Here is a 13049-nt window from a genome sequence, read left to right as displayed (position 1 = left end):
TAGTCGAACGCGGTTTTGTGGTGGAACCGCGCTGTCCACATTTCTCCCATCATACAAAGGTCACATTCTGCTGCCCTCACCATGACCTACATCAAGATGGGTTTGTCCCACTTTATGACCTTTCTCCCTCCATCAGCTCTTTAATTGACCGATACAGACAACTGACCGGTCCTCACTTAACGTCGTACCGTTGTATGCCTTGCAGGTGGTAGTCGTCCAAGCCATTAGTGCTCTGTGCCAGAAATACCCACGGAAACACAGTGTCATGATGACCTTCCTCTCCAACATGCTTCGGGATGACGTAGGTCCCTTCATCTGCCCCCTGCAACGCCCCCTGTTGGGGGAACTTACCTGGGCCGTTTCTTTGCAAACCCGTCTTGAGGACTATAAACCTGCCAAGCCTAGAGACTCAAGAGCAGGGAAGTCTTAAAAAGTAGTCCTCGACATACAACCATAACGGTCATACGTTGGGACATTCGTAAAGCAGGTCACCCACGACCAACCCCAAGAGGTGTTTTTTTTTGCAGTGGTCGTTAAATGAACCTCTGCAGTTGTTAAGCGAATCTGTTGTTTGCGATTGGGCATTTTTGTTGAAACCTGGAAGCCAACACCAGTTTTTTTGGGGGGGCGGGGAAGAGATTCTAAATTGTGGCCATGGGACGGCAGGATATGGTAACCAATAGGTGTGATTGCCAAGTGTCTGTTTTTGGTCACCTGAGTTCTGGGGGCAGTCTTCAGAACTTCAGAAACTGGTCGTAAGTATCTTTGGGGATGGGGTGTCTATCATACCTTTGAACAGCCGCTAAGCAGACGGTCGTAAGTCGAGGACTCTCTGTTCAGGTTGTCTATGGATGATACAACTTAGGTTGGCTGCCAATATTTTGATGGAAAATAGACTAATTTGTTTGAAATGATATAGGCTCTCCCGTTCGAGCTGGGGGTTGGACTAGAAGACCTCCGAGGTCCCTTCCGACTCTGCTATTCTGTATTCCGTAAGGGAAGAGTCGGAAGGGACCTTGGAGGTCTTCTAGTCCAACCTCCTGCTCAGGTTGGCCAATCTCTTCTTAAAAACCTCGATTGTTGAGCATTCACAACTTCTGGAGGCAAGGAGTTCCACTGGTTAATTGCTCCCACTGTCAAGAAATTTCTCCTCAGTTCTAGGTTGCTTCTCTCCTTGATTAGTTTCCACCCATTGCTTCTTGTTCTGGTCTCAGGTGCCTTGGAGAATAGCTTGACTCCCTCTTCTTTGTGGCAACCCCTGAGATATTGGACACGACTGCTATCCTGTCTCCCCTGGTCCTTCTTTTCATTAAAGAAGTTGTGCTACAGAGAGTCCTTGTTTTACAACCATTCACTTAGTGACTGCTCGCTGACAGTACTGAAAAAAAGTGACGTATGGCCATTTTCCACCCTCACGACCGTTGCAGCTTCCCCACAGTCACGTGCTCCAAATTCAGACGCTGGCTCCTATTTATGACGGTCCCCCTGTCCCCTTTTGCGACCTCCTGAGGTCAACAGGGAAGGCAGATTCACTTAACAACCGTATGACTAACTTAACAGCCACAGCGATTCACATGACAACCTTGGCAAGGAAAGTCTTAACAATGGCCTTAAAACTCACGCCACAATTGCCTCGCTTTAGCAATGGAGGGGTTTTTTTTTGGAGGGGGGGGCTCAATGGCGGTCGTAAGTCAAGGACTGGCCGCCGTTCCACTGCTGCACCCGTGTTTTGCGTGTCCCCCGCAGGGCGGCTTCGAGTACAAGCGGGCCATCGTGGATTGCATCATCAGCATCATCGAGGAAAACCCCGAGAGCAAAGAGACGGGCTTGGCCCACCTGTGCGAATTCATCGAGGACTGTGAGCACACGGTGCTGGCCACCAAGATCCTCCACCTGCTGGGCAAGGAGGGGCCCAGGACCCCCACCCCTTCCAAGTACATCCGCTTCATCTTCAACCGAGTGGTGCTGGAGAACGAAGCCGTTCGAGCTGGTGAGTTTGGGGAGGGGGGCAGGCGGGGGGCTCAGGCAGGTTCAGGAGAACTCGTATCTAACGTTATGGCCGGTTCGGAGAACCTCCAAATCCCACCCCTGGCTGGCCACTCCCCTCCTGCCAGGGGTGAAGGATTCAATTATTTTTTTTACTACTGGTTCTGTGGGCGTGGCTTGGTGGGCGTGACTGGGTGGGCATGGCAGGGGAAAGATACTGCAAAATCCCCATTCCCTCCTGATCAGCTGGGATTCAGGAGGCAGAGAATAGATGGGGGCGCGGCCAGCCACAGATGCTACTTGCCGGTTCTCCAAAGTACTCAAAATTTCCGCTACCGGTTCTCCAGAACTGGTCAGAACCTCCTGAATCCCACTTCTACACCCCTCCCCTCCCTTCCCCGGAGTCTCCACGTGGCTCATTTTGGATGCAGAGACAAAGGATGACCTTGGCTTTCTAGAAAGAATGTTGTTATGGCTACGTGGCATCTAATTCCGTACAATCCCCCCCTCCCCTTTTCCCGCCATAGAAAAAATGCTCAGTAGAAGAATAGAAAGTGTGGGAGGACAAAGACCCAAAAGAAAAAAATGGCTGCAGGCCTAAGAATAACCTGACGAAGGAGGTAAAATGAAGCCGTTAACCTTTGGCCTCTGACTTCCTTCCCCTGCAGCGGCCGTCAGCGCTCTGGCCAAGTTCGGGGCTCAGAATGAGAATCTCCTGCCCAGCATTTTGGTGCTCCTGCAGAGGTGAGTGCAGCCTCCACACAGACACACAGACACAAACACACAAAACCTGTATCAAACTCAATCAAAGTTTCTTCCAAATGGGTTCTCTCTTTTTTTGGCTGGCCAAGAATACCTTGAACGGACTCTCAAACCATCTATGGGGGGTCTTCGTCCTTCTGGGCTTTTGGGGGGCTTGTGGTGAATTTGGTGATCGAAAACCTGTGGGTGATTTCGGCAGAGGCCCCATTTTGGTTTTTAGAGAGGGCAGAGGGCCCGTCCTCTCTCTCTCTCTCTCAGCCCAGCCCACCTCGCAGGGTGGGGGAAAAGAGGATGACGAAAGTTCGTTGGCTATAGCAACAGCAAGAGACCTTAGACTTATATGCCGCTTCACAGAGCTTTTACAGGCCTCTCGTGTCCCCAACAATCTGGGTCCTCATTTTACCCACCTCAGAAGGACAGAAGGCTGAGTCAACCTTGAGCCGGTCAGGATCGAACTCCTAGCAGCGGGCAGAATTAGCCTGCAATGTTGCAGTCAAACCACTGTGCCAACAGAGTCCTTCCTGCCTGCCTTCCTCCCTCCCTCCCTCCCTTCTTTCTCCCTCTGCCTCTCACTCTCCCTTTGCCTTCCTTCCTTCCTTTTTTCACTCTGCCTCTTATTCTCCCTTTGCCTTTCTTCCTCCCTCCCTCCCTCCTTTCACTCTGCCTTTTATTCTCCCTCCTTTTCCCTCATTTCCTCCCTCTGCCTTTCACTCTCCCTTTGCCTTCCTTCCTTCCATCCATGTTTCGCTCTGACTCTCACTCTCCAGTTGTCTGCCTTCCTCCCTCCCTTCCCTTCTTTCACTCTGCCTTTTATTCTCCCTCCTTTCCCCTCCCTTCCCTTCTTTCCTCCCTCTGGCTCTCACTCTCCCTTTCCCTCCCTTCCTTCCTTCCTTCCGTCTTTCACTCTGTCTCTCACTCTCCGTTTGTCTCCCTTCCTGCCTGCCCCCCTCTCTCCCTTCCCTCCTTTTCTCCCTCTGCCCCCCACTCTCCCTTTGCCTCCCTTCCTCCCTCTTAAGACTTATATACCGCTTCACAGCCCTCTCTAAACGGTTGACAGAGCCGGCATATTACCACCACCAATTCAGGATCCTCAATTTACCGAACTTTGGTAGGATGGAAGCCAACTTGGAGCCGGTCAGGATCGAACTGCTAAAGTGCTGGCAGCCAGCAGCATACCTCTGCCACCTTGAGTTATTTGTAGAAATAATAAAGGCAGGGTAACCCCCCACCAAAAATCTAAAGAGATTGGAGGTATGTCTGTTTGTGAATTTTTGTGTGCTTAAGCTGGCAGTTCATAAATTGTATTTTAAGGCTGGTTGTTTTTGTCCACCGAGAGGCTTCTGAGCAGTGTTGGTCTCACGTTTCTTCTTTTGCTTCCTCCTCCTCCTCCTCCTCCTTCCCCTTCCTCCTCCTCCTCCTCCTCCTCGCAGGTGTGTGATGGACAGTGATGATGAAGTCCGAGACCGGGCCACTTTCTATCTGAACGTCCTGCAGCAGAGACAGCTGACTCTCAATGCGGCCTACATCTTTAATGGTAGGGGTCAGGATAACAGAGGGACCGGAAGGGACCTTGGAGGTCTTCTAGTCCAACCCCCTGCAACGACGTTGTTTTATACACTGAGAAGAAATTGAAGTTAAGCTGGAAAACGTGGAAAGGAAATAAAGACGGCTGAAATGGGAAATGGAAATACGATGCAAAGTGAACTATGCAAAGTGGGGGGGGGGGGAAACGGACAACGTTTTGTTTATAAAAGGAGTTAAAATATGTAACAAAAAATTAAAAGAAAAACCTTTGTTTATTTTTAAAAAAAGAAAGAAAACTTGTATAAAAGGTTTTATAAGCTGGCATTTTTGCACCGGCAAGATTGGCTCAAAGGTAGAGAGAGAAGCCTGCCAGATGTTGGAAGCGTAACCAGTCGCTGGGCTCATCCTGCCACATGTGATGGGCTCAAGAATCTGGGAGGAAAAGCCCCTTTTCTTGTCCTCAGCAGGTCTTACCGTCTCCATTCCCGGCATGGAGAAAGCCTTGCACCAGTATACGCTGGAGCCTTCCGAAAAGCCTTTTGACATGAGATCCGTGCCGCTGGCCACCGCCCCCGTCTTTGAGCAGAAAGGTACTGGGGATGAGGGGACGGTCAGGCTAAGGCGGGGGGCGGGGGGGCGGGCGGGCTCGTCCAGGAGGGCCACGGGGGCCCTCCCAGCGGCTGCTGAAAGCTGCAGGTCCCTTCGGCAGAGTTGAAGACCAAGCAGAGATTTCCAGGGAGGAGGGGCAGCAGGACGACGGTGGGGTCCTTGCAAGTGTCTCATGACCCAGCTAGGTAACCTCATCAGTGCTAGGAGGGAGGAGGTTGGTGGAGAGGAGGAGAAGGAAGAGAAAGGAGAAGGAATAAAGGGGAGGGAGGGTGGGCTGTGGGGTCCTTGGTGCTCTCTGAGCCTGGTTGTTTCCTTGCAGACGTTTCATGACCCAGGTAGTTAACCTCATCAGTGCTGGAAGGGAGTGGGGTTAGTGGAGAGGAGGAGGAGGAGAAGGAGAAGAGGAGGGGGAGGAGGAAGAGGAGGGCTGTGGGGTCCTTGATGCTCTCTGAGCTTGGCTGTTTTCTTGCAGACTTTTCATGACCCAGCTAGGTAACCTCATCAGTGCTGGAAGGGAGTGGGGTTAGTGGAGAGGAGGAGGAGGAGAAGGAGAAGAGGAGGGGGAGGAGGAAGAGAAGGGCTGTGGGGTCCTTGGTGCTCTCTGAGCTTGGCTGTTTTCTTGCAGACGTTTCATGATCCAGTTAGGTAACCTCATCAGTGCTGGAAGGGAGTGGGGTTAGTGGAGAGGAGGAGGAGGAGAAGGAGAAGAGGAGGGGGAGGAGGAAGAGGAGGGCTGTGGGGTCCTTGGTGCTCTCTGAGCTTGGCTGTTTTCTTGCAGACGTTTCATGATCCAGCTAGGTAACCTCATCAGTGCTGGAAGGGAGTGGGGTTAGTGGAGAGGAGGAGGAGGAGAAGGAGAAGGGGGGGGAGGAGGAAGAGGAGGGCTGTGGGGTCCTTGGTGCTCTCTGAGCCTGGCTGTTTCCTTGCAGACGTTTCATGACCCAGCTAGTTAACCTCATCAGTGCTGGAAGGGAGTGGGGTTAGTGGAGAGGAGGAGGAGGAGAAGGAGAAGAGGAGGGGGAGGAGGAAGAGGAGGGCTGTGGGGTCCTTGATGCTCTCTGAGCCTGGTTGTTTTCTTGCAGACGTTTCATGATCCAGTTAGGTAACCTCATCAGTGTAAGAAGGGAGTGGGGTTAGTGGAGAGGAGGAGGAGGAGAAGGAGAAGAGGAGGAAGAGGAGGGCTGTGGGGTCCTTGGTGCTCTCTGAGCCTGGCTGTTTTCTTGCAGACAATTTCATGGCCCAGCTAGTTAACCTCATCAGTGCTGGAAGGGAGTGGGGCTTGTGGGAGGAGGAGGAGGGACACGGAGGTTTGCAAGAAAACTACTGAGAAAGTCCCAAGGCAGCCGTAGTGCCTCCTCCTCCTCCTCTTCCTCAGTGCCAGGACAAATGCTGGAACCACAACAGTGGTTGTTATCACCACCCAAAGAACCAACCGATTCAGACAAAGGGCACCCGATGGTTCTCTGGCGCTCCCCGGTCGGAAAGATTCACCGGTGGCCGCATTTTCTCTTTCAGAGATTTCCCTGGTAGCCAACAAGCCTGAAAAACTGGCTCCTTCACGCCAAGACATCTTCCAGGGTAAGAATATTTCCATCCTCCTCCTCCTCCTCCGCCATCAGAATTCATCCCTCGCTCCCTTTGAACCAGGACAGAATGTCTCCCCATGGAGATGAAAGAGTTCTTTCTTTCTTTCTTTCCTTTCTTTCTTTTTCTTCCTTCCTTCCTTCCCTTTCTTTCTTTCTTCATTTTTGCCTTCTTTCTTTCTTCTTCTTTCTTTCTTTTTTCTTTTTCTTCCTTCCTTCCTTTTGTTTTCTTTCTTTTTTGTCCTTTCTTTCTCTTTTTCCTTTTCTTTATTTTTTCCTTCTCTTTCTTTCTTTCTTTCTTTCTTTCTTTCTTTCTTTCTTTCCTTTCCTTTCTGTCTTTCCTTTTCTTCTTTACTTCTTTCCTTTCTTCTTTCTTTTTTTGTCCTTTCTTTTTTCCTTCTTTCTTTCTTCATTTTTGCCTTCTTTCTTTCTTCTTCTTTCTTTTTTTCTTTTTCTTCCTTCCTTCCTTTTGTTTTCTTTCTTTTTTGTCCTTTCTTTCTCTTTTTCCTTTTCTTCTTTATTTTTTCTTTCTTTCTTTCTTCCTTCCTTTCTTTCCTTTCTTTCTTTCCTTTCTGTCTGTCTGTCTGTCTTTCCTTTTCTTCTTTACTTCTTTCCTTTCTTCTTTCTTTTTTTGTCCTTTCTTTTTTCCTTCTTTCTTTCTTCATTTTTGCCTTCTTTCTTTCTTCTTTTTTCTTTTTCTTCCTTCCTTCCTTTTGTTTTCTTTCTTTTTTCTTTCTTTTTGTCCTTTCTCTTTTTCCTTTTCTTCATTTTTTCCTTCTTTCTCCTTCTTTCTTTCTTTGCTTCTTTTTTCTTTTTTTCTTTTTTCTTTCTCTTTCTTCCTTTCTTTTTTCTTTCTCTCTTTTTTCTTTCTTCTTTATTTATTTTTTCTTTCTTTCTGTTTCTCTCTCTCTCCCACCCTCCCTCCTTTTCTTTCTTTCCTGCCTTGATTTTTACAAATAAACCCAGGCGGTGAACGTATATCCACACCTTCTTCCTCCTCCTCCTCTTTTCCCCATAACAGGAACCCTGCCAGGTGGGTGGAGTTGAGAGAGAAGGAGTGGACCAAAGTCACCCAGGTGGCTTTTATGGCTAAGGCGGGACTAGAACTCCCCGTCGCCTGGTCATTGGGCCAAAACCACCCAGCCAGCTTCCATGCCTGAGGCGGGACTAGAACTCCCCGTCTCCTCTTTCTTATCTGCCCTTCTGACCCCGAGCTCCTTTCCCCCCCCCCTTAGAACAACTGGCTGCCATCCCTGAATTCAAGACCCTGGGCCCGCTTTTCAAGTCCTCAGAGGCCGTGCAGTTGACCGAGGCAGAGACCGAGTATTTCGTCCGTTGCATTAAGCATGTCTTCTCCAATCACATCGTCTTCCAGGTAAGGGGGTTGGATGGGGGGTGGGGGGGGGATTCTCAAAAAAAAGCAAAAATGAGGCGGAGTAAATGAATTAGGAAGGCTTGAAGCGCATTGAGTTGCGTTCCTATCTTCATTGTCGCCTCTTCCTAGAGCAGTGTTTCTCAACCTTGGCAATTTGAAGATGTCCGGACTTCAACTCCCAGAATACCCCAGCCAGCGAATGCTGGCTGGGGAATTCTGGGAGTTGAAGTCCAGACATCTTCAAGTTGACAAGGTTGAGAAACACTGTCCTAACCACTGCTGGGGAATTCTGGGAGTTGAAGTCCGGACATCTTCAAGTTGACCAGGTTGAGAAACACTGTCCTAACCACTGCTGGGGAATTCTGGGAGTTGAAGTCCGGACATCTTCAAGTTGCCAAGGTTGAGAAACACTGTCCTAACCACTGCTGGGGAATTCTGGGAGTTGAAGTCCGGACATCTTCAAGTTGCCAAGGTTGAGAAACACTGTCCTAGAGCACGGTGTCCAGCACTGTCCGGTTTAACACCTGCGGACTTCCAACTCCCAGAATTCCCCAGGGTTTTCTTGCAGACGTTTCGTGACCCAACTAGGGAACGTCATCAGTGCGGTCATGATTTAACATCAGTGGTTCTCGAAACGTTTCTACAGCAACGGACCCTTTGAATACCTTTTGTGGCCAGGGACCCCCCCCCAAGACTTAAGATTTAAATCATAGCATTGCTTCGGGCCTTTTCCTTGGGAACACTGAGGATATTACCTAGTTTGGTAATGAGACGTCTGCAAGAAGACAACCCAGCTCAGAGCGCCTCAAGGGCCCCTCAGTCCTCCTCCTCCTCCTCCTCCCCACAACCCTCGCTCCCTCCAAAGCACTGATGATGTTCCCTAGTTGGGTCATGAAATGTCTGCAAGAAAACCACCAAGTTCAGAGAGCACCAAGGACCACACAGTCCTCCTCTTCACAACTTCCCTCCCTTCTAGCACTGATGATGTTCCCTAGCTGGGTTATGAAACGTCTGCAAGAAAATAACCAAGCTTCGGAGAGTAGCAAGGACCCCACGCTTCTTATCTTCTTACTCCTCCTTCTTTCCCTTCATCCCTCCTCCCTTCCCCGTCTCCTCCTCCCTCTGCAAACCCCACTCCCTTCCACTGATGATGTGACCTAGCTGGGTCATGAGATGTCTGTAAGAAAACAAGCACCAAGGAACCCACTGTCCTCCTCCTCCTCCTCATAAACCCCTGTCTTATGTAGCACTGATGATGTTCCCTAGTTAGGTTATGAAACGTCTGCAAGAAAACCACCAAGCTCAGAGAGCACCAAGGAACCCACTGTCCTTTTCCTCTTCCTCCTCCTGCTCTCCACTCCCTTCTAACCTTGATGATGTTCCCTACTTGGGTCATGAAACGTCCTTCAACGAAGCAACCCGCAACCCAGATCAGAGAGCACCAAAGGCCCCTCATTTCAACTTTGAGCTACAAAATATTCTTTATCGGTTCCCTTTTGGCTGTTTGGTAAAACCCACCCACCTGCACCTGGATTTACACTGAGAGTTCTTGTTTCTCAAAGTGTTACGCTGCTCAGCCAAGTTCTGGAACAAAGGCATGCTAGAAATCCCAACCAGGCGCTTTCTCTTTTTTTCTTCTTCTTTTTTTAGTTCGATTGCACCAACACTCTCAACGACCAGCTTTTGGAAAAAGTGACGGTTCAGATGGAGCCTTCGGAAGCTTACGAAGTTCTCCGCTGCATCCCGGCACCCAGCCTTTCGTACAACCAGCCGGGCATGTGCTACACCTTGGTGCGCCTGCCTCTGGACGATGCCACCGCAGGTACTGCCTGTTCTGACCGAGGCTTCCCAAGAGCAGGAAGCCAACTCCTTGTCCTGACAAAACCCCTTTTATTAATTCTCTGTGAATTCTGCTCCTTGCCACAAAGAAGAGGGAGTCAAACTATTTTCCAGGGCACCTGAGGGCAGAACAAGACGCAATGGGTGGAAACTAATCAAGGAGAGAAGCAACTTAGGAGAAATTTCCTGACAGTTAAAACAATCAGTGGAACAGAAGTTGCCTCCAGAAGTTGTGAATGCCCCAACACTGGAAGTCTTTAAGAAGATGTTGGACAGCCATTTGTCTGAAACAGTATAGGGTTTCCTGCCTAGGCACGGGGTTGGACTAGAAGACCTCCAAGGTCCCTTCCAACTCTGTTATTCTATTCTATTTTATTCTATGGATGGATGGATGGATGGATGGATGGATGGATGGATGGAAGGAAGGAAGGAAGGAAGGAAGGAAGGAAGGAAGGAGCAAGGGAGGGAGGGATTCTCCAAGGCACCTGAGGGCAGGACAAGAAGCAATGGGTGGAAACTAATCAAGGAGAGAAGCAACTTAGAACTGAGGAGAAATTTCCTGACAGTGAGAACAATTAATCAGTGGAACAGAAGTTGCCTCCAGAAGTTTTGAATGCCCCAACACTGCAAGTCTTTAAGAAGATGTTGGAGAGACATTTGTCTGAAACGATATAGGGTTTCCTGCCTAGGCACGGGGTTGGACTAGAGGACCTCCAAGGTCCCTTCCAACTCTGCTATTGTATTGTATTGTGTTTTAAAGCTGAGAAACATGGATCTATCCCGAGTGCGTTTTATCATTCATAACCAGTGGAAACATCTGGAAGTGCTGAAAACAGCCCATTTACAGTTGGTCCTCGACTTACAACAGTTCATTGAGTGACTATTCGAAATTACAACTTCACTGGAAAAAGTGACTTAGGACAGTTTTTCACACTTATGACCGCTCCGGCCTCCCCACGGTCACATGACCAACACCCTTGGCAACTGACCCATATTTATGACGGTTGCCGTGCCTTCCTGTTGCCACCTTCCAGCAAGCCAAGTCCATTGGGAATCCAGATTCACTTACTAATTTCGCAAAGGCAGCGATTCCCTTAACAGACGGGGTAGGAAAAGTCGTAAAACGGGGCAAAACCCACTTAAGAAATGACTCACTTAGCCACGGAATGGTAGGCCGCGATTGTGGTCGTAAGTCGAGGACAGCCTGTAGCTGATATTTTTTTTTAAAAAGGACCAGTAGAGCCGAGGTGGTGCAGTGGTTAGAGTGCAGCACTGCAGGCTACTTCAGCTGACTGCAGTTCTGCAGTTCGGCTGTTCAAATCTCTCCGGCTCAGGGTTGACTCAGCCTTCCATCCTTCCGAGGTGGGTAAAATGAGGACCCGGATTGTTGTTGGGGGCAATATGCTGACTCTGTAAACCGCTTAGAGAGGGTTGAAAGCCCTATGAAGCGGTATATAAGTCTAACTGCTATTGCTAACTGCTATTAATAAATCATCCTTTGAGCCTTGTCTCTCTCTCGCCCCCTAGTGGCCTGCACGTTTAGCTGCACGATGAAGTTCACAGTTCGAGATTGTGACCCCAACACTGGTGTGCCGGAGGCCGACGGTTACGAGGACGAATACGTGGTAAGAGCCGGGGCGTTTGCGGTCCTTTGGGGCGGGGTTTGGCTCGCGCGATGGCAGCCGCCATCTTCACTTTCTTACATCCCCCCCCCCCGACAGATCTTCCTCTTTATGGGAGGTCCTCGGATTAAGGACCACGATGGGAATTAGAATTTTTTAAAATCCGTCATACGGGGAAGTCCTCAACTTACGACTGAGCCCGAAATTTATGTTGCTAAGCGAGAAATTTTGTTCCGTGAGTTTGGCCCCGCTTTACGACTTTTCTAGCCACGTTTGTTAAGTGAATCACCGCAGGTTGTTAAATTAGAGCCGAGGTGCCGCAGTGGTTAGAGTGCAGCACTGCAGGCCACTTCAGCTGACTGTTATCTACAGTTCGGCGGTTCAAATCTCACTGGCTCAGGGTTGACTCAGCCTTCCATCCTTCCGAGGTGGGTAAAATGAGGACCCAGATTGTTGTTGGGGGCAATATGCTGACTCTGTAAACCGCTTAGAGAGGGCTGAAAGCCCTATGAAGCGGTATATAAGTCTAACTGCTACTGCTAATTAGTCACACGGTTGTTAAGTGAATCTGGGTTCCCCGTTGGCTTGTCAGAAGGTCATAAAAGGGGATCGTGGGACACGGGGGCACGCAACAGTCGTAAGTATGAATCACCGTCATAAATGTGAGTCAGGTGAGCATCTGAATTTTGATCACATGGCCCCGGGGAATGTTGCAACCGTCGTTAAGTGTGAAAACATGGTCACAAGTCTCTCTCTTCAGTGGCATTGCAACTTTGACTGGTCACTAAGCGAACCGTTGTAAGTCCAGGGCTAGCTGTCAATCAAAAACTAGAAAATGTGTTTTCTCCCTTTAGGGTTAAAAACTTGGCAATAACATAGGGAATTCTTTAAATATAAATTATGATAGTTTATAAAGTTTAAGGAGAAACCAAGATGACTAAATTGACTCTTCTTATCCAAAGAAGAGAGTACAAATAGTCCTCAACTTACAGCTATTCACTTAGTAACCTTTCAAAATTACGGCGGCACTGGAAAAAGTGACTTATGACCATGTTTTCACACTTACGACAGTTGCAACCTCCCCACAGTCACGTGATCAAAATTTGCACGCTTGTCAACTCCCTCGTACACGACGGTGGCACTGATTCACTTAACAACCATGTGACTCACTTAACAACTGCAGTGACCCACATAACAACCCCACTTTCGCTTAACAACTGGCCAAAAGGTCACAACTTGGGGCAAGCCTCCCTTAACACAACCGCCTCAGCGGTGGAAGTGCGGGCCTCCGTCGTGGTCGTAAGCCCGAGGACCACCTGCGATGCTTCCTGGGTTTCCCTCCCGCAGCTGGAGGACCTGGAGCTGACTCTCTCCGACCACATCCAGAGGATCCTGAAGCCGAACTTCGCGGCCGCCTGGGAGGAAGTGGGCGACGACTACGAGAAGGAGGAGACTTTCGCACTCAGCACCATTAAAAGCCTGGATGGTGAGAGAAATGGCGGCTGTTTCCAACCAGAAAGTGGGTTTGGGGGGAAGACCACCTAGCCCACGGATGACGGCTAAGCTTTTTGCCCACACGTGCGCATGGATGTGCTCCCAACTCTCTTTCCTTGCGCCCCGTTTGGGGGCTTAGCAGGCCTCCCTGAAGCCTCCTGAAAGCAAAAAACGCATTAGCAGCCAGAGGCTCAAAAATCAGCTGGCCGTCGACGGCCAGCTGATTTTTGAGCCTCTGGCTGCTAATGCGTTTTT

The 13049-nt window shown here is 49.5% G+C and overlaps 1 protein-coding gene across 4 annotated transcripts in view; it reads left to right on the top strand.

Annotated features, from left to right (window-relative positions):
* COPG2 (coat protein complex I subunit gamma 2) overlaps positions 1-13049 on the top strand; it is a 39565-nt gene that overhangs the window by 23639 nt on the left and 2877 nt on the right. For 2 of the 4 annotated variants that reach the window (XM_087722657.1, XM_087722655.1), the window contains exons 13-22: positions 206-301; positions 1747-1990; positions 2655-2730; positions 4179-4282; positions 4740-4862; positions 6397-6459; positions 7700-7839; positions 9490-9661; positions 11206-11303; positions 12648-12786. In XM_087722657.1, the coding sequence (XP_087578783.1) occupies positions 206-301; positions 1747-1990; positions 2655-2730; positions 4179-4282; positions 4740-4862; positions 6397-6459; positions 7700-7839; positions 9490-9661; positions 11206-11303; positions 12648-12786 (1255 nt within the window). Of the gene's footprint in view, positions 1-205; positions 302-1746; positions 1991-2654; positions 2731-4178; positions 4283-4736; positions 4863-6396; positions 6460-7699; positions 7840-9489; positions 9662-11205; positions 11304-12647; positions 12787-13049 lie in introns of all 4 variants that reach the window. The other 2 variants (XM_087722656.1, XM_087722654.1) reach the window with 1 other exon arrangement.

Source organism: Thamnophis sirtalis, unplaced genomic scaffold, assembly GCF_051295495.1.
Source record: "Thamnophis sirtalis isolate CommonGarterSnake01/CBP01778 unplaced genomic scaffold, rThaSir2_p1.2 scaffold_9, whole genome shotgun sequence".
Classification (NCBI taxonomy): domain Eukaryota; kingdom Metazoa; phylum Chordata; class Lepidosauria; order Squamata; family Natricidae; genus Thamnophis; species Thamnophis sirtalis.
Note: the sequence above shows the minus strand (reverse complement) of the source record. Positions and strands in the feature narration are given on the sequence as shown.